Source organism: Excalfactoria chinensis, chromosome 15 (genome assembly GCF_039878825.1).
Source record: "Excalfactoria chinensis isolate bCotChi1 chromosome 15, bCotChi1.hap2, whole genome shotgun sequence".
In the NCBI taxonomy this organism is placed as follows: domain Eukaryota; kingdom Metazoa; phylum Chordata; class Aves; order Galliformes; family Phasianidae; genus Excalfactoria; species Excalfactoria chinensis.
Window position 1 is genome coordinate 9,941,210 of NC_092839.1, and position 13,650 is coordinate 9,954,859.

At 61.6% G+C, this 13,650-nt stretch overlaps 4 protein-coding genes across 6 annotated transcripts; 3 read left to right on the plus strand and 1 right to left on the minus strand.

The window, feature by feature from the left end:
* Window positions 1-68: 68 nt before the first annotated feature.
* ZSWIM3 (zinc finger SWIM-type containing 3) lies at window positions 69-3,008 on the plus strand. The gene is made up of 2 exons (XM_072350045.1): window positions 69-276; window positions 1,087-3,008. The coding sequence occupies exons 1-2, from the start codon at window positions 122-124 to the stop codon at window positions 2,966-2,968; spliced, it is 2,037 nt and encodes a 678-aa protein (XP_072206146.1). The 5' UTR covers window positions 69-121; the 3' UTR covers window positions 2,969-3,008.
* A 132-nt stretch (window positions 3,009-3,140) lies between these two features.
* On the plus strand, window positions 3,141-5,686 carry ZSWIM1 (zinc finger SWIM-type containing 1). Its single transcript, XM_072350046.1, has one exon. It carries the CDS (start codon window positions 3,155-3,157, stop codon window positions 4,754-4,756), a length of 1,602 nt encoding a protein of 533 aa, XP_072206147.1. The 5' UTR covers window positions 3,141-3,154; the 3' UTR covers window positions 4,757-5,686.
* A 796-nt stretch (window positions 5,687-6,482) lies between these two features.
* NEURL2 (neuralized E3 ubiquitin protein ligase 2) lies at window positions 6,483-9,547 on the minus strand. The gene is made up of 2 exons (XM_072350103.1): window positions 8,462-9,547; window positions 6,483-6,834 (listed from the first exon to the last, which is right to left on the minus strand). The coding sequence occupies exons 1-2, from the start codon at window positions 9,336-9,338 to the stop codon at window positions 6,719-6,721; spliced, it is 993 nt and encodes a 330-aa protein (XP_072206204.1). The 5' UTR covers window positions 9,339-9,547; the 3' UTR covers window positions 6,483-6,718.
* A 47-nt stretch (window positions 9,548-9,594) lies between these two features.
* CTSA (cathepsin A) lies at window positions 9,595-13,572 on the plus strand. Of its 3 annotated transcripts, none has more exons than XM_072350105.1 (15): window positions 9,595-9,676; window positions 9,905-10,065; window positions 10,148-10,259; window positions 10,357-10,407; window positions 10,644-10,730; window positions 10,813-10,968; window positions 11,225-11,316; window positions 11,421-11,505; window positions 11,623-11,714; window positions 11,901-11,979; window positions 12,101-12,249; window positions 12,322-12,397; window positions 12,495-12,584; window positions 12,692-12,793; window positions 12,902-13,572. In XM_072350105.1, exons 1-15 carry the CDS (start codon window positions 9,629-9,631, stop codon window positions 12,983-12,985), a joined length of 1,464 nt encoding a protein of 487 aa, XP_072206206.1. In that variant the 5' UTR covers window positions 9,595-9,628; the 3' UTR covers window positions 12,986-13,572. The 3 variants fall into 3 exon arrangements, with proteins under 3 accessions (XP_072206206.1, XP_072206207.1, XP_072206209.1); XM_072350106.1 differs by having other exon boundaries at window positions 9,645-9,745; XM_072350108.1 differs by lacking the exon at window positions 9,595-9,676 and adding an exon at window positions 9,691-9,827.
* Window positions 13,573-13,650: the final 78 nt, after the last annotated feature.

Consider the following 13,650-nt stretch of genomic DNA (forward strand, 5'->3'; position numbering starts at 1 on the left):
CCGGTTGGCCGGCCTCCCGCCAGTTGGGAAAGAGCGTCTCCGATTGGTGGAACGCCGGGCGGGGCGGGGCTCCATCGGGTTGATAAGGGCGGCGGGCAGCCCTTCTCTCGCCGATTTCGCCATGGAGCTCGGGGCGCGTTTCCGGACCTACAAGGAGTTCATGGAGTCGCTCTGCGCCTACCAGCAGACCTACGGCTCCCACTATAGCCTGCGCAGCTGCACCTCGGTGCGCTTCCACAACCGGGAGTACGGCACGGCCGTTCGCGAGGATGTGATGTAAGGCGGCCACCTCCCGGCGTCGTGTAGGCCTCGGCCCGCCGGCGGCAGCACGTGCTGCTGAGCCCGTTAAGCTGCGGGCCTCGCCCGGCCCCGCGCTGCCATCCCACGGGCGTGTGTCCGGGCTGCACCCGCCGCAGGGCAGGTCCCGGCAGGTCCCGGCAGGGCGCTGTGCGCTGCTGGCCCGGCCCGGCTGCTGTGAGGCTGCGCTGGGCCCGTCCTCACGCCCACATGCGCTCCCTGCACTGCCCCCCCCCGCCTCGTGGTTGTTGCTCAGCTCTGCGCTGCCTTTGGTGTTCTATCTGCCTTTGGTGTTCTATCTGCCCCTCGTAGTGAAACCTGCACCTCCGGTGCTTGAGGTGATGCTGTTGTGGCATTGCGAACCACCACTGCAACCAGTGGTAGCTTGTTGGCCTCCAATAGCATTGTCTGACTGCTTCTAGCCAATGTGTTGGATTTATCAGGATTCTCTCATAGTTCTGCAGGCCTTTGTTGTCCCTGCTGGGACCAGGCCCTGCCTGTGGGATCGAGGACGTGCTTAATCTCATGTCTTAAAGCTTCTCTAGCCCTGCTCTTTGGGATACGGAGGTGCTCGGTGATGGTGGCTGTAAGTCTTAGTTCCTTTGTTCCCACTGTTTGTGCTTATCTCAGGGTTTCCAAGTAGAGTGACCTTGCACGTCTGGTGGATGTGTGGTATTTTTACGTTGGCTAATTGAATGTAGAGCTGACGTGCTAGAGAAGTCTAATCTAAATGTTGGAAAACTATCAGCATCGTTGCTCCCACTGATAACTTTTTCTCAACGTTTGCAGGTTCATGCAGGTGAAGTTTGGTTGTACCCGGACCCAAAAGTACAGTAAGAAAAGGAAGAAGCATCCCAACCTGTGTCCAGCTTACTTTGTTTTGCAGTACAACGAGGACATAGATCAACTTGTGATCAGTGAGCTATGTGGCGACCATATACATGTGGACACAGAACTTTTCCTGACCGGAGGCATAACCAGAGGAGCCAGCACCACAGCGGATGGCAGCCCTGCGGTCAAAGTGCGCAGGCAGCAGGCAGATGGGACCAAAAGCTCCAATGAGGTGGATGAGAACTCACCCGAGACCGAGCAACCTGTGGATGGAGCAGCTGCCCACTGCAGGCTTCCTGCACTCTCAGCAACAGGAGAGGACAACGACTCTGCCTCAGCAGCAGCCAGAGTCACTGAAGTAGTGAAAAACTGCCTGAATGCAGACAGCGGGGCACTGGCTTCAGTTGATGTAGACAATGACCAGGGGCTAGAGAGACTCAGCTTCCAGACCTGCAAGATGAAGAGCTTATTCATGAAGTTCCCTGCCAGCCTTCTGTTGCACAGGGTGCAGAATAAGGGCGGACATGTTCTCTATGTGCTCTTAGTAGAGAGTAAAGAGCGAGTGGGGAAGATCGTGCACTGGTCAGTGCTGAGAGCTGACACGGGACAGAGCATCAGCAAAATGCTGACTGTTTTCAAGGAGTTCAATCCTGAGTGGCAAAAGGTGAAGGTTGTTTTTGTGGACGTGTCCTTCCTTCACAAAGCTGTCCTTCAGGAGCTCTTTCCTTTGGCTCAGGTGCTCCTTTCTGTTTACCACACTGTCCGACTGCTTGAGGAAAAGGTGAATGCGACAGAAATGCCACATAGTGCCAAGCAAGAAATGAAGCTGGCCTTAAAGAAGGCGGTATTTTCCACTTCGGCTGACAGTCTGGACACCCTGTCTCACATGATGAAGAGCGTGGTTAACGCGGAGCTGTACGACTACCTCCAGGCCAACTGGTTCTCCTGCGAGCTGCTGTGGTACATGCACACCAAGAAAGGTCTTCATTCGTGCAGCGCACACATCGACAGCCTGGATCTCATCACACACCGGCTATCTGCTCTCTTTGCCCAGTACTCCTCCTTGGAGGCCAGCGTTCTCCATTTTCTGGAGTGTGCCGAGTGTCTCGACTCCAAACTTCTGGAGAGCTCCAGCTGGACTCCCTCGTGCACCAAGGACTGTCAGAGAGGCTCCCAAGAGAAACCTGCAGTGCAGGTGTACGTTGTCACAAAACCAGACCCTCCTTTAGACTCGCAGGCTCACACTGAGCAGCCTGAGCCTCCCAGGGAGACGGTGCCCAGCGTGGTGATGGAGAGGAAGGGCTGCATGCTGGAGGCGCTGCAGGGCGGCTGCACGGCGCTGGACTACCAGCTGTGTGCCGCCGAGTGGGAGGTGGTGCAGATGTCCACGCAGCTGATCAGCGCCGTGCCGGGCGGCGTGGAGGTGCGGCTGCTGGAGGACGCGCACCGGGTGAGCGCCGACCGCTGCAGCTGCAGCTGCTACTTCCAGCAGCGCTACCGCCTGCCCTGCCGCCACGTGCTGGCCGTGCTGCACGCCGACCGCAGGAGCGTGGAGAGCGGCATGGTGGGCCACCGCTGGCAGAGGAAGTACCGGCAGCAAACGGAGCTACCGGAGCACGCGGGTACGGAGGAGGAGTTGGACCGGCGGGACCGGATCCAGGCGCTCAGCAAGGAGCTGGCCAACCTGCTGCTGCAGAGCGACGGGGCGCAGCTGGAGGAGCGCGGCTCCGCTCTCAGGGCCATCGTGGACGCCTGGGCCGAGGCAGGTGGGGACAAGGAGCTCGGGGCGGCGGCGGGCCCGGCCGTGGCGGTGAAGGAGGAGGCGGCGGGTTCGCCGTGAGGGGCCGCCGGGGTCGGGCGCGTTCCCGTGCGCGTTCCCGTGCGCGTTCCCGTGCGCCGGGGCGCGCGGCGCCGCCTTTCTCCGCGCGGGGGCGCCGTGGCGGTGCGCGCGTCGTGACGTCAACTACGCGCCCGGCGCCGATTGGGCGGGGGCGGGGCGGGGCTCGTCGCGCGTGGCGGGGCGGCCATGGCGGAGGGCGCGGGGCGCGACTGCAAGGTGTCGTACGAGCTGGACGCCGAGGGCCGCATGGCTTCCGTCAGCTTCCAGCGGGCCGCCATGGGCGCGCTGTTCGCTCGCTTCCCGCAGGCGCTGCTGGTGCACCGAACCTGCGCCCCGAGCGGGCGGGCGCTCTACATCTTCCTGGCGGACGGGCCGTGCCTGGCGGTGCGCAGGGCCGCGGGCAGGGTGGTGCACGTCGCCGTGCCCCGCGACGAGACGGCGCACGGCCTGGCCCGCATGTGCGAGGCCTTCCGGGCGTTCAACCCCGCCTGGTGGCGCACCCGCGTGCTGCTGGTGGGCCCCGACCTCCCCGAGCCCATGGCGCTGGGCCAGGCCTTCCCCGCGGCCGAGGTGCGGCTCTCGGCCTTCCACGTGTGCAAGCACCTGCAGGAGCAGATCCAGCGGCTGGGCCTGGAGCCCCGCGCCGAGCAGCTGCTCCTCAGCACCCTGCAGAGCACCATGTGCGGAGCCACGGAGGGCAAACGCAAGGAGATGCACCGCGTCCTGAACGAGACGGTACCGCCCGACCTGCTGCCGCGCTTCCACGCCCACTGGCTGCTCACCGATAAGATCTGGGCCACGTATGGGGAGAGGAGCTCCAAGAAGAGTGACTATTTCTCAGAGCTGGAGGCCGTCACCCAGGGCTTAAGCCAGATTTTCAGTGCCGAGCTCTTCCTGGAGACTTGCATCGCCTCCTTAGCCAAGTACTACCAGAAGTGTGTTTCTGAGGGCCCTCCCGGTGACGCCGTGTGCTCCGCTGCCTGTTCTGATCACCGTGCAGCTTCCCCAAGCCCACCCGCCTCGAATTCCCCTCTCCAGCCCCCGGCGACGTGTCAGGATCAGCCATCCCAGTGCTCTCTCCAGGACTCTCCCGTTGCAACGGCAGCTCCTCAGCTCCCAGTGGCCCTCCGCAGCCAGCCTGCACCTCCCCAGTCTCTCCTCCAGAGCGGCTCTGTGAGCACTTGCTCCTTGTACGTTCCTTCATCTCCTGCAATTAAAGTGGAGGCCACGGAACACCCAGAGGGGGAGAGCGATGAGATGAACCAAAGGGCTGAAGAATGCATCATGCAGTCTTTGTCTGATATTTGCACAGATTCTGCTGCCAGGCTGTGCCTGAGCGAGCTTGCGGTGGTTCAGCAGTCTGTACAGCTGATAGGCACCAACGCAGATGATGCTGTCAGCGTGCAGATCCTTGAAGATGCTCACAGAGTGACTCAGGAAGGGCTGGGCCGCTGCACATGCCACTTCAACCAGACGTTCCAGTTGCCCTGCCGGCACATCCAGGCTGTGCTGAACTCAGAGAGTAAGACCTTGCAGCCTGAGATGCTGGGGAGGCAGAAGGGATGTGACGTCATCCAGGGCATGCAAGACGATGCTGACCACCTCTTGGAGGACCTGGAGAGCCCTTGGGATGAGTCTCGGGACAAATACCTGGCTGTGTCCTCGCTCACAGCAGAGGTCAGCCGGCTCCTCGCCTCGTGTAGCACAGAGGAGTTTGAGCTCCGGTGCAGCACGCTGAGAGCGCTGGCTGACAGCTGGATCGGGCCCTACATGCAGGTGAAACTCTAGTATGGGACAGGGAGCCCGGCGTGAGGCTGGCACCGATCGCAGCTCTGCCACATCCCTCCTGCTTTCATTGCTCCATTGATTCAGACTGTTCCCCCCGGGTGTTTGGGGCTGGCTGGGCCGCTTCGTGTGTGATCATCCACTCCTGCATGGGGGGAGCTGAGGAGCTGGTTTACAAATTCCCAGCTGGACTGTAATGGGTAACAAGCTGCTGACCTAACAAGCAGGAAATGCATGGAGTGAGCTGAGGGTGGTGTGGGGTAGGAAGTGATAGTTTAATGATGTGATTAAAGTTATTTGATCTTTGGCCAGCACCTTCAGGTCCTTCCAGCATCCGGCTGTGAGGGTATTGTGCAACAAAGCCAATAAATGGGCCTTTGTCACTTTGGAGCTGAGTGTGTTTCTGAGGCCATCCTTTCCTGCCGTAGGGCGGTGAGGCTGCTCACTTGGGCATGGTTTTTTAACATCTTCCCTTGGTTTTCAGGTCTATTTTCATTGCGCGCTATTTGGACCAGTGAGCCTATGTGTGTTAAGGAGCAGCAGGACCTGAGGGTGGCGATCTCTGCTGCTGGCAGCGCTGCCTGTGCTGGGGCGTTTGTTTTTCTGCTTGTGGCAGCTGCTCTTAATTATTCAGAGAATGGAACCGCCCTCCCTCCTGCCTGCTGGGGGTCAGGGCAGTGCAAACAATGCTTCTGCAAAGCACAGAGTAAACGCTTTGAGTGTGTGGGGTGGGGGAGGAAAAAAACACTAAGAACAAACACGCGGTTTACTCTGGCCTGCAGATGCTGTTGTGCAGCTGGTGAGCTGCCAGCCCCCATCCAGCCCCCCTTGGTTGTGTGTGCTGGGGACCTCTGGGGAGGAGCAGAAAGCACCGCAGCCCTCTTTTGATTGCTTGTTTCCCACGGTTGGTGCTTCGGTAACACTGAGATCTTAGAGTTGGCCTGTTGCAGTGGAACTGCTGTGTGGTTGGGGATTTCCTCTCGTGTGAGGGTTTTGTCATGTTGTATGATAATATCAAATCCCTCTGTCTAAATATAGTATAGTGTTTCCTACGACACCTATCTGTAAGCTCAGAGCTGTGTGTTCTGGCTGTTCCTGGAGCAGTCTCCCCAGGGAAGCACAGCACAGGCACACGGTGAGCCAAGGCTGGGACCAGGGGCTGCACTGGGGCTGCCAGGCCTCCTTCAGCTTGCTGTGACAGGCTTCATTGTCACAGGCCTGTGCACCAGGAGCTGCTCCCTGCACGTGGTGTATGGACAGCAGTCCAACCCTTCCGCCTCTTCACAGAGAGCAAAGGAAATAAGTCATCCTGTACTAAGTAAACATGTTTCTCAAGAGTGAAACTGCATGGCTGGGACAGGGCCCAGCTGCAATTTACCTTCCCACGTGAGCAGGGAGCCCTGCAGCCTTTTGTGAGAGCCCATTGCTAGCAGCACAGCTTCCCCGGGCAGCCTTCTCACTGCTGCAGGCTGCTTCCAGGTAGAAAGGAGCCTGGGCTGGGGCTGCTGGGCCTGCACTCGCCTCTGGCAGTGCTCTGAGCCTGTCACGGCACTGGGAAAGCAGTGCCCCAGCATCCCATACTTACAGGTTTCCATCCCACAGCCCCGGGGCTGTTGCTCAGGGCAGGCAGATGAAGAGGGCCCACAAGTAGTGCTCAGTGCCCTGCTGCGGGCCCAGGAAATTGTTCTGCACCAGCACCATGCAGAGAGCCCAGGCTGTGCCTTGAAGTGCTTTATTACTCACTCACTCTCTCACTCTCTTCTATGAATGGCCACAAGCCCAACCGTACAATAATTTGAGTTGGAAGGGAACCTTGAAGGCCGTTTAGTCCAACTCCCCTGCAGTGAACAGGGGCACCCACAGCTACATCGGGTGCTCCAGAGCTCCCACCACACCCATTCACACAGAGGAAAGTCGCTCTGGGGCTCAGGGGGCTGTGTCAGGCCGTGCAGCACCCTCAGTTCCTCACTCGTGTTGGCAGAAGTGCTTCAGCATGGGGGGTAGATCCAAGCCGTCGATGGCCAGGCGGTGCACAACGTGCTTCTGGATGACCAACCTGCAGAGCGTCTGCAAGGAGGGGACTGCAAGAGAGCAAACAGGAGGAGCTGGGGGGGCTGCAACAGTGATGTCAGGAGCGTGCTGTGCAGGGCTCCCTGCCGGCCCCTCGCTTTTGGGCAGCGTTTGGGGGCAGCACTCATTTTCCTGCAGGGCTCTGCTGGGGTGGAGCTTCACCCTGCAGGCTCCTCGTGTTCTGCTTAGGCTGGAGCTCCTGCAACTGGCTGAGGCTGCAGCCGGGCTGAGCGCGGTGGCCCTGCAGTCACATGCCTACACAGTGTGTTACTGTGGTGTTTTGCATTTGGTTCCTCTTGGGGCTGCCACATGATTCCTGCAGAGACCCGCGTGCCCACGCAGTGTTTTCCTTTCATCCTCATCCCCTTTGGTGGCCTGCATGCACACCACGCTGCACCATCAGCATCCCGCTGCGGGGCGGACTCACATGATGCTCCTGGGACATGTCTTCCATCGCCCCCCCCCCCCGACCCCTGTGACACACACTGTGGGCGGATTCCTCCTCTATGAGCTGTGTGAAGCCCCCAGCAGCGCGGGGTGGGGGGGGGCGACTGCAGTGTCACACAGCAGAGCGGGGCCCTGGGTGCTGGCCCGGCTGCTCTGCTCTCACGAGGCCACCAGCACGAGGCCTTGGGGCAGCGCCAGACAAAGCAACGTTGTGCCCAGCACGGCCCCAGCCTTGGGCTGCTCCTGATGTCTGCAATGCTTATCATAGGCTGGGACTCACAGCCCTGAGTGTTCGGTGAGCAGCAGCATGACCCCCCCCCACACACACACAGTGTCACATCTCCTGCCCTTCGTCTGCAGGGTTTCACTTCACCACCCGCACCACAGCAAAAGCAGAACTACACCAAAACTGATCTGTAAAGCCGAGGGAAATGCTGCAGAATGAGCAGCTGCTGAAATCTGCGGGCAGCTGGCACCGGGTTGCTCACTGCCCTCGGTGCACTGCTGGCCTGGCCCTCACCTCATGCTGTGTGCTGCTGGGAACCCTTGCTGCTCCCTTCCCCCCACTGCTTCTAGCGAGAAGCAGCCAGCACAGCGAATGCCAGACCTTAGCCTTGAGAGGCTGAACATGGGACTGGGGTTCCCTGTGCAGGAGTCACTCTGCCGTAGGTCCTGGTATCTTGTTTGCTTTCTGTCCCTGGCCTTGTGCCTGCTATGCCAAGACCTTATTATCCCCCAATTATGTAAAGCACAGGTGGCACGGCAGCGTGATGGTGGCCCGGCCATCACCAGGCACTATTTCTTCTGCTTCACATCCTTCATCATCCTGAGCACGTGCTTATTTTTCCAATACGCTTCTAATTAGCACCTATTAGCTGACTGCTCCTAGGAGCTGGTGGCTGTACGGGGCTGCCTCTCCCAGCCCCACCCTGCCTGGGGACACCTGGATGTTGCCCAATGGCTGCAGCATCAAGGGGGTCAGCCCTGGCTCTGCTGCTGCAGCCCTGGCTCTGGGTATGGTGAGGCTGGGACGTGGGGTCCAAACCGCAGCTTCTGAGCCTGCCTCACTGCGCTCTATGGGGACTCGGGATGCCCTGCCACGCTCCCCCCCCCCCGTATCTCTGTGCCCCCACGTCCCATCCCACTCAAACGCTGCCCACCGGACCGCGGGGTCAGCACGCAGATACGCACAGCCATATTCCACCTGGATCACACGGACGCTTTTGGTGGAGGCGAAGACGTCAACCACGGCGTAGAGCGGCCGCGCGGCGGGCAGGCTCCGGGCGCTCGGCCCCATGTCCTCCCCGTTGATGACGATGTGCATATCGGCGGTGCCGTCGGGCCGGGGGGCGTACAGCACGCCGATGCGGCTGCGCAGGGCGGTGGGCGGCAGCACGTTGGTGCGGTACAGCTCATCCAGGAGGTGGCTGTAGCGCCCGGGGCGGCTGCGCCCCACCAGTTTGTCGCGGGGGATCCTCACGCCCTCGATGCGCAGCTCGGGCTCCCAGAGCGGGGCCGGGGCCGGAACCGGCTCCTCCCGCCCGTCCACCGACACGCGGTTGTGGCTGCGGGTGATGGCGAACACCCAGCTGTCCCCCAGGCCGACCAGGTCGGGCAGCGAGTACTCGGGCACGGCGCCCAGGCTCTGCGGGTCGTGCGCCGTCAGCCCCACGCGCAGGTGCCCGCACCAGCCCGGCTCCTTCTCCTCGATCTCCACCAGGAAGATCTGTCCGGGCTCCAGCGGCTCGTGGCTGAAGCACAGCGCGTTGGCGAAGCTCTCGACCCGCGTGGCCCGCGTGCGCGAGGCGTCCAGGCGCACGTTGGCTCCGTGCACGCGGTGGAAGCGGGTGGGAGGATGGCTGGGAGCCGCCATGGCCGCAACGCTATTTTTAACCGCGCTGCGCCGGGCAGCTGCTGGCAGCCGGAGAGTGGGGCCGGACCGAAAGAGCGGGGCCCGCGGGAGGGCGGCAGCGAGGGGTGTGCGGGACGGGGCCATACAGGGACGGGGCCATATAGACAGGGACGGGGCCATATAGACAAGGACGGGGTCATATAGGGACGGGGTCATATAGACAGGGACGGGGTCCTGGGCTCCCCACCCTACGTCGGGGACCCCCCCCCCAGGGAGCCCCCCGTGCCGCTCGCAGCACCTCGCGTGTCAGCGCGGCACATCGCCGTGTCGCTACGAGCCCACGCACGTCCCGTTCCCGCGCGGCGCGGGCGGACGGTTCTTTCCCACGTGCGCGCGCGGCGTGGAGGGGCGTGGCCAGCCGCCGAGACGGCTCGCCGATTGGCTAAGGCTGTCACCGCCCCCTCCGCGAAACCCCGCCCAGAGACACGTGACCGCTCGGGGGTCATATGGGCGCGGGTCATGTGCCGCGGGGCGCTGCGGGATCGGGGTGCGGGGTGAGCGGGGGGAGCGGCACCGGGCGGCTGTTCGGCTATACGGCTATACGGCTGTTCTGCTATACGGCTGTACGGTACCGGGCGTGGCGGAAGGGACTGACCCGCTGGGACTGTGCCGGCGGGGCCGGGACCGACGAGGGGCGCCCAAGCGGTGCGGGGCGGCGGGGCTCGCTGCGGTCCGTTGCTCGTTCGGTCCCTCGGCAGCGCCCGTCTCGGTGCCTCCCGCAGATGCTGCCGCTGCTGTGCGCGCTGCTGCTGCTGCTGGGGCCGGCACACGCCGCGCCCGCGGGCCACGAGGTGACGTTCCTGCCCGGGCTGCCCAAGCAGCCGAACTTCCGCCACTTCTCGGGCCACTTGTGCATCGGGCCGACGCAGCGCCTGCACTACTGGTACGTAGCGCCGGGCTGGGACGCGGTACCGCCGGTGCCGGTGCCGTCCGGGCGATGGGCGCTCACGTCACACACCCCGCAGGTTCGTGGAGGCCCAGAGCAACCCGCAGAGCAGCCCCCTGGTGCTATGGCTGAACGGCGGCCCCGGCTGCAGCTCCATGGAAGGCTTCCTGAAGGAACACGGCCCCTTCCTGGTCAGTGGTCGCGGCTCCCTGGAGGCTGCAGGGCTCCGTGATGCGGGCGGCGTCTGGTGCCATGCGGCGTGCCACATACCTGCTTCCACTCCCTCAGGTGCAGCCCGACGGGGTCACACTGAAGTACAATGAGTACGCCTGGAACAAGGTATGGTGCTGCTGTGGGCAGGGAGTGGCTCCTGCTCCACCCGAGCTGTGGGGAGCTCTGCATTGCTCTGCGCTGCTCCTCACCCCCTCCAGCTCATTGCAGGGCAGAGACAAGATTCTCATTGCAACACTGGGGTGGGCCACATGCAAACAGTGCTATAGGTGAAGGCTGTTGGCCTCCTGTGCTGGGAGCTCCCTGCACTTCCATGCTCCCCTGCCCCTCTGCTGTCCCCACAGATTGCCAACATGCTCTACCTGGAGTCCCCTGCAGGCGTTGGCTTCTCCTACTCCGAGGACAAGAAGTACGCCACCAACGACACCGAGGTGAGCAGTGAGGCTGTTGCAGGCCCAGCCTGGAGCTGTTGGCCCAGTGCCCCCCCCCTGATGCCACCCGCTGTCCCTGCAGGTCGCACACAACAACTACCTGGCTCTGAAGGAGTTCCTGAGGCTCTTCCCTGAGTACTCCAAGAACGACCTCTTCCTCACGGGGGAGAGCTACGGCGGCATCTACATCCCTACGCTGGCAGAGTGGGTGATGCAGGACCCCAGCCTTAACCTCAAGGTGAGGGCACGGCCTCGCCGAGACCCAGCACATCACGTGGGGGGAGCCCCAGCACCGCAGCCTTTCATCTCCCTGGGTGCCTGTGGTGAACGTGTTCTGCTGCGTGAGACTGAGTGCTCCAAAGCACCCACGGCCTTTCCTCTTCCCCCTTTGAAGTAAACAGGGGCCACATCTGCTTCCTGCCTGACGCCGATGCTCTGTGGCTGCCCTGTGAGGAGCTGCCATACCACAGAGTTGTTTTCTTATTGCTCCACAGGGAATCGCTGTGGGAAACGGCCTCTCCTCCTATGAGATCAACGACAACTCCTTGGTGTACTTTGCCTATTACCACGGCCTGCTGGGCACCCAGTGAGTGCGGGGAGCACCGAGGGGGGGGGAGCGCTGCTGGTCCCTGTGGCACAGGGCAGGGTGGGCTCTGGTGAATCACTCCAACTCTTGGTCTCTGCCCGCAGGCTGTGGAAGGACTTGCAGACCTTCTGCTGCTCCGAAGGGAAGTGCAACTTCCATGACAACTCCAACCTGAACTGCACGCTTAAGGTGAGGGAGCTGGAATCCCCAAGCTCTGCTCCAATCCCTGTGAGCAGCAGCACTGTGCTGGGTGTGTGCTGTGGTCCCTCAAGCTGAGTCCTGAGCCCCGCCTGTGGCTCATTGCAGATGGCAGAGATGATTCAGATTGTAGAGGAGTCTGGGCTCAACATCTACAATCTCTATGCCCCGTGTGCTGGCGGCGTTCCTGGGAGCATGAGGTGAGAGTAGCAGCAGCACCGCTGTCCCCAAGCACAGGCAGCATGCAGATACCCACCAGCAGCAGGAGCCTGGCAGATTAACTGCTTCTGTGGCCGCTTCTTCCCGGTGCTTGGTGCTGGGCTGCTATCCCAAGCCCTCGCTCCTCCAGAGCTCTCACCCTGTCGCCGTGCTTGCTCTGCCCCCAGGTATGAGGGTGACTATCTCGTCACGCACGACCTGGGAAACTCCTTCATCCGGATGCCAATGAGGTTCACCTGGCGCCAGGTGAGCGTGGGCCCCATCACAGCGCGCTGCCAGCACCCTCCACCTGCACTGTAGGGGATGGGGCAGCTGTCCCTGTGGGCAGCGTTGAGGTGCTGCTGCAGGGCTATCCTGACTCCCCCAGAACCTGTTCCGGATGCCTGTAGCCCGCAATAAGGTGCGGATGGACCCACCATGCACCAACTCCACAGCACCAACCATGTATCTGAACTCCCCAGAAGTGAGGAAGGCTCTTCACATCTCCCCCGATGCTCCGGAGTGGGAGGTGTGCAGGTGAGCAAGACACAGGTGGGGCTGAGTGTGCGGCACAAGCGGCTGCTGAACCCGCTGCTGCTTCTTCTGCAGCTTCGAGGTGAACCGCAGCTACAAGCGCCTGTACATGCAGATGAATGACCAGTACCTGAAACTTCTTGGAGCCATGGTGTGTATGTGTGGGGGGAGCACGCAGCCCATGGGAGCAGCTCTTCCCCAGATAGAGCCGTGCCCTGCGTGGTGCTCATGCTCTTCTTGCTCTGCAGAAATACAGAATCCTGGTGTACAATGGGGATGTTGACATGGCCTGCAATTTCCTTGGGGATGAGTGGTTCGTGGATTCCCTGTGCCAGAAGGTAAATGGGCAGAGTGAGATTTGGGCTGGTCCCTGGGTCAGCCAGGCACAGGGGGAAGCAGTGGGGTCTGTGGGGCTTGGCACTGAAGGTGCTGTCTCTATTCCCAGGTGCAGGTGGCTCGCCGGCCCTGGCTCTACACTGAAGGAGGTGAGAACCAGATCGGGGGCTTCGTGAAAGAGTTCACCAACATTGCCTTCCTCACTGTCAAGGTAGGGCTGAGATGCTGCAGTCAGACACAGCTGCCATCGGTCAGTGCTGTGGGCCAGGCAGCGGTTGCCCCACAGAGGGTACTGACTGCTGGCACCTGTTTCCTGCAGGGAGCCGGCCACATGGTGCCTACAGACCAGCCCCTCGCTGCCTTCACCATGTTCAGCCGTTTCATTAAGAATGAGCCATACTAGGAGCTGGGGAGGCTGTGACCGGGGCCTCGGGCTGCCTGCATACACCAGTCACCTCTTGCACAGCTCATCCTCACTGCCACTCAGCTGCACCAGGGCTCCCCTGTGTCATGAACAAAGTCACTACTGCAGCTGGTGGGGATCCCCCCCAGCCCCAGGGGCTCTGCTCAGCCTGGAGGTGGGCTTGCTGCAGGCTGCAGGGAGAGGAGACCCTGGGAACTCCATCCTTGCTGGGTGCCGCGGCCTGTCTCTTTGCTGTGGCTTTCTGTCTTCCCTCCTTTCTATCTCTGGAGGCAACTACTTCCCTCTTGGGGTGGGAGCAGTCCTCATCACTTCCCCTCTGCCCTGTGGCCTTTGCACACACGTGGCCTGGGCAGGCTCTGAGCCAGCTGCTCTCTGCTAAGCACAGTTGAGGTGGTGGCTGTGGGCTGCCCTGTAGGGGCTTTCTGCTCCCCTTGAAACCACTCCCAACCTGACCATAGTGAAAGGCAGTTTACAATGAAGACAGTCTCACTGCCTGGGTCACACAGTACTCTTGGGAACCCACAATAAACTCTGAATAAGGTGGTCCTGCTCCTCATTAATGAACTCCTTGCAGCTCTCTGCTACCCCCTGCTTTGCTTTCTTTGGCTGTCTCAAGAGGTGGTTCCTAACAGGATCCAGCAGCA

Coding starts and splice junctions, on each gene's coding strand:
- ZSWIM3 (XM_072350045.1), top strand. CDS start 122: ATGGAGCTCGGGGCGCGTTTCCGGACCTACAAGGAGTTCATGGAGTCG. Junction 277..1,086: donor GCCGTTCGCGAGGATGTGAT/GTAAGGCGGCCA, acceptor CAACGTTTGCAG/GTTCATGCAGGTGAAGTTTG.
- ZSWIM1 (XM_072350046.1), top strand. CDS start 3,155: ATGGCGGAGGGCGCGGGGCGCGACTGCAAGGTGTCGTACGAGCTGGAC.
- NEURL2 (XM_072350103.1), bottom strand. CDS start 9,338: ATGACCCCGTCCCTATATGACCCCGTCCTTGTCTATATGGCCCCGTCC. Junction 6,835..8,461: donor GATCCAGGTGGAATATGGCT/GTGCGTATCTGC, acceptor GCTCTCTTGCAG/TCCCCTCCTTGCAGACGCTC.
- CTSA (XM_072350105.1), top strand. CDS start 9,629: ATGGGCGCGGGTCATGTGCCGCGGGGCGCTGCGGGATCGGGGTGCGGG. Junction 10,408..10,643: donor ATGAGTACGCCTGGAACAAG/GTATGGTGCTGC, acceptor CTGTCCCCACAG/ATTGCCAACATGCTCTACCT. Junction 12,585..12,691: donor TGGATTCCCTGTGCCAGAAG/GTAAATGGGCAG, acceptor CTCTATTCCCAG/GTGCAGGTGGCTCGCCGGCC.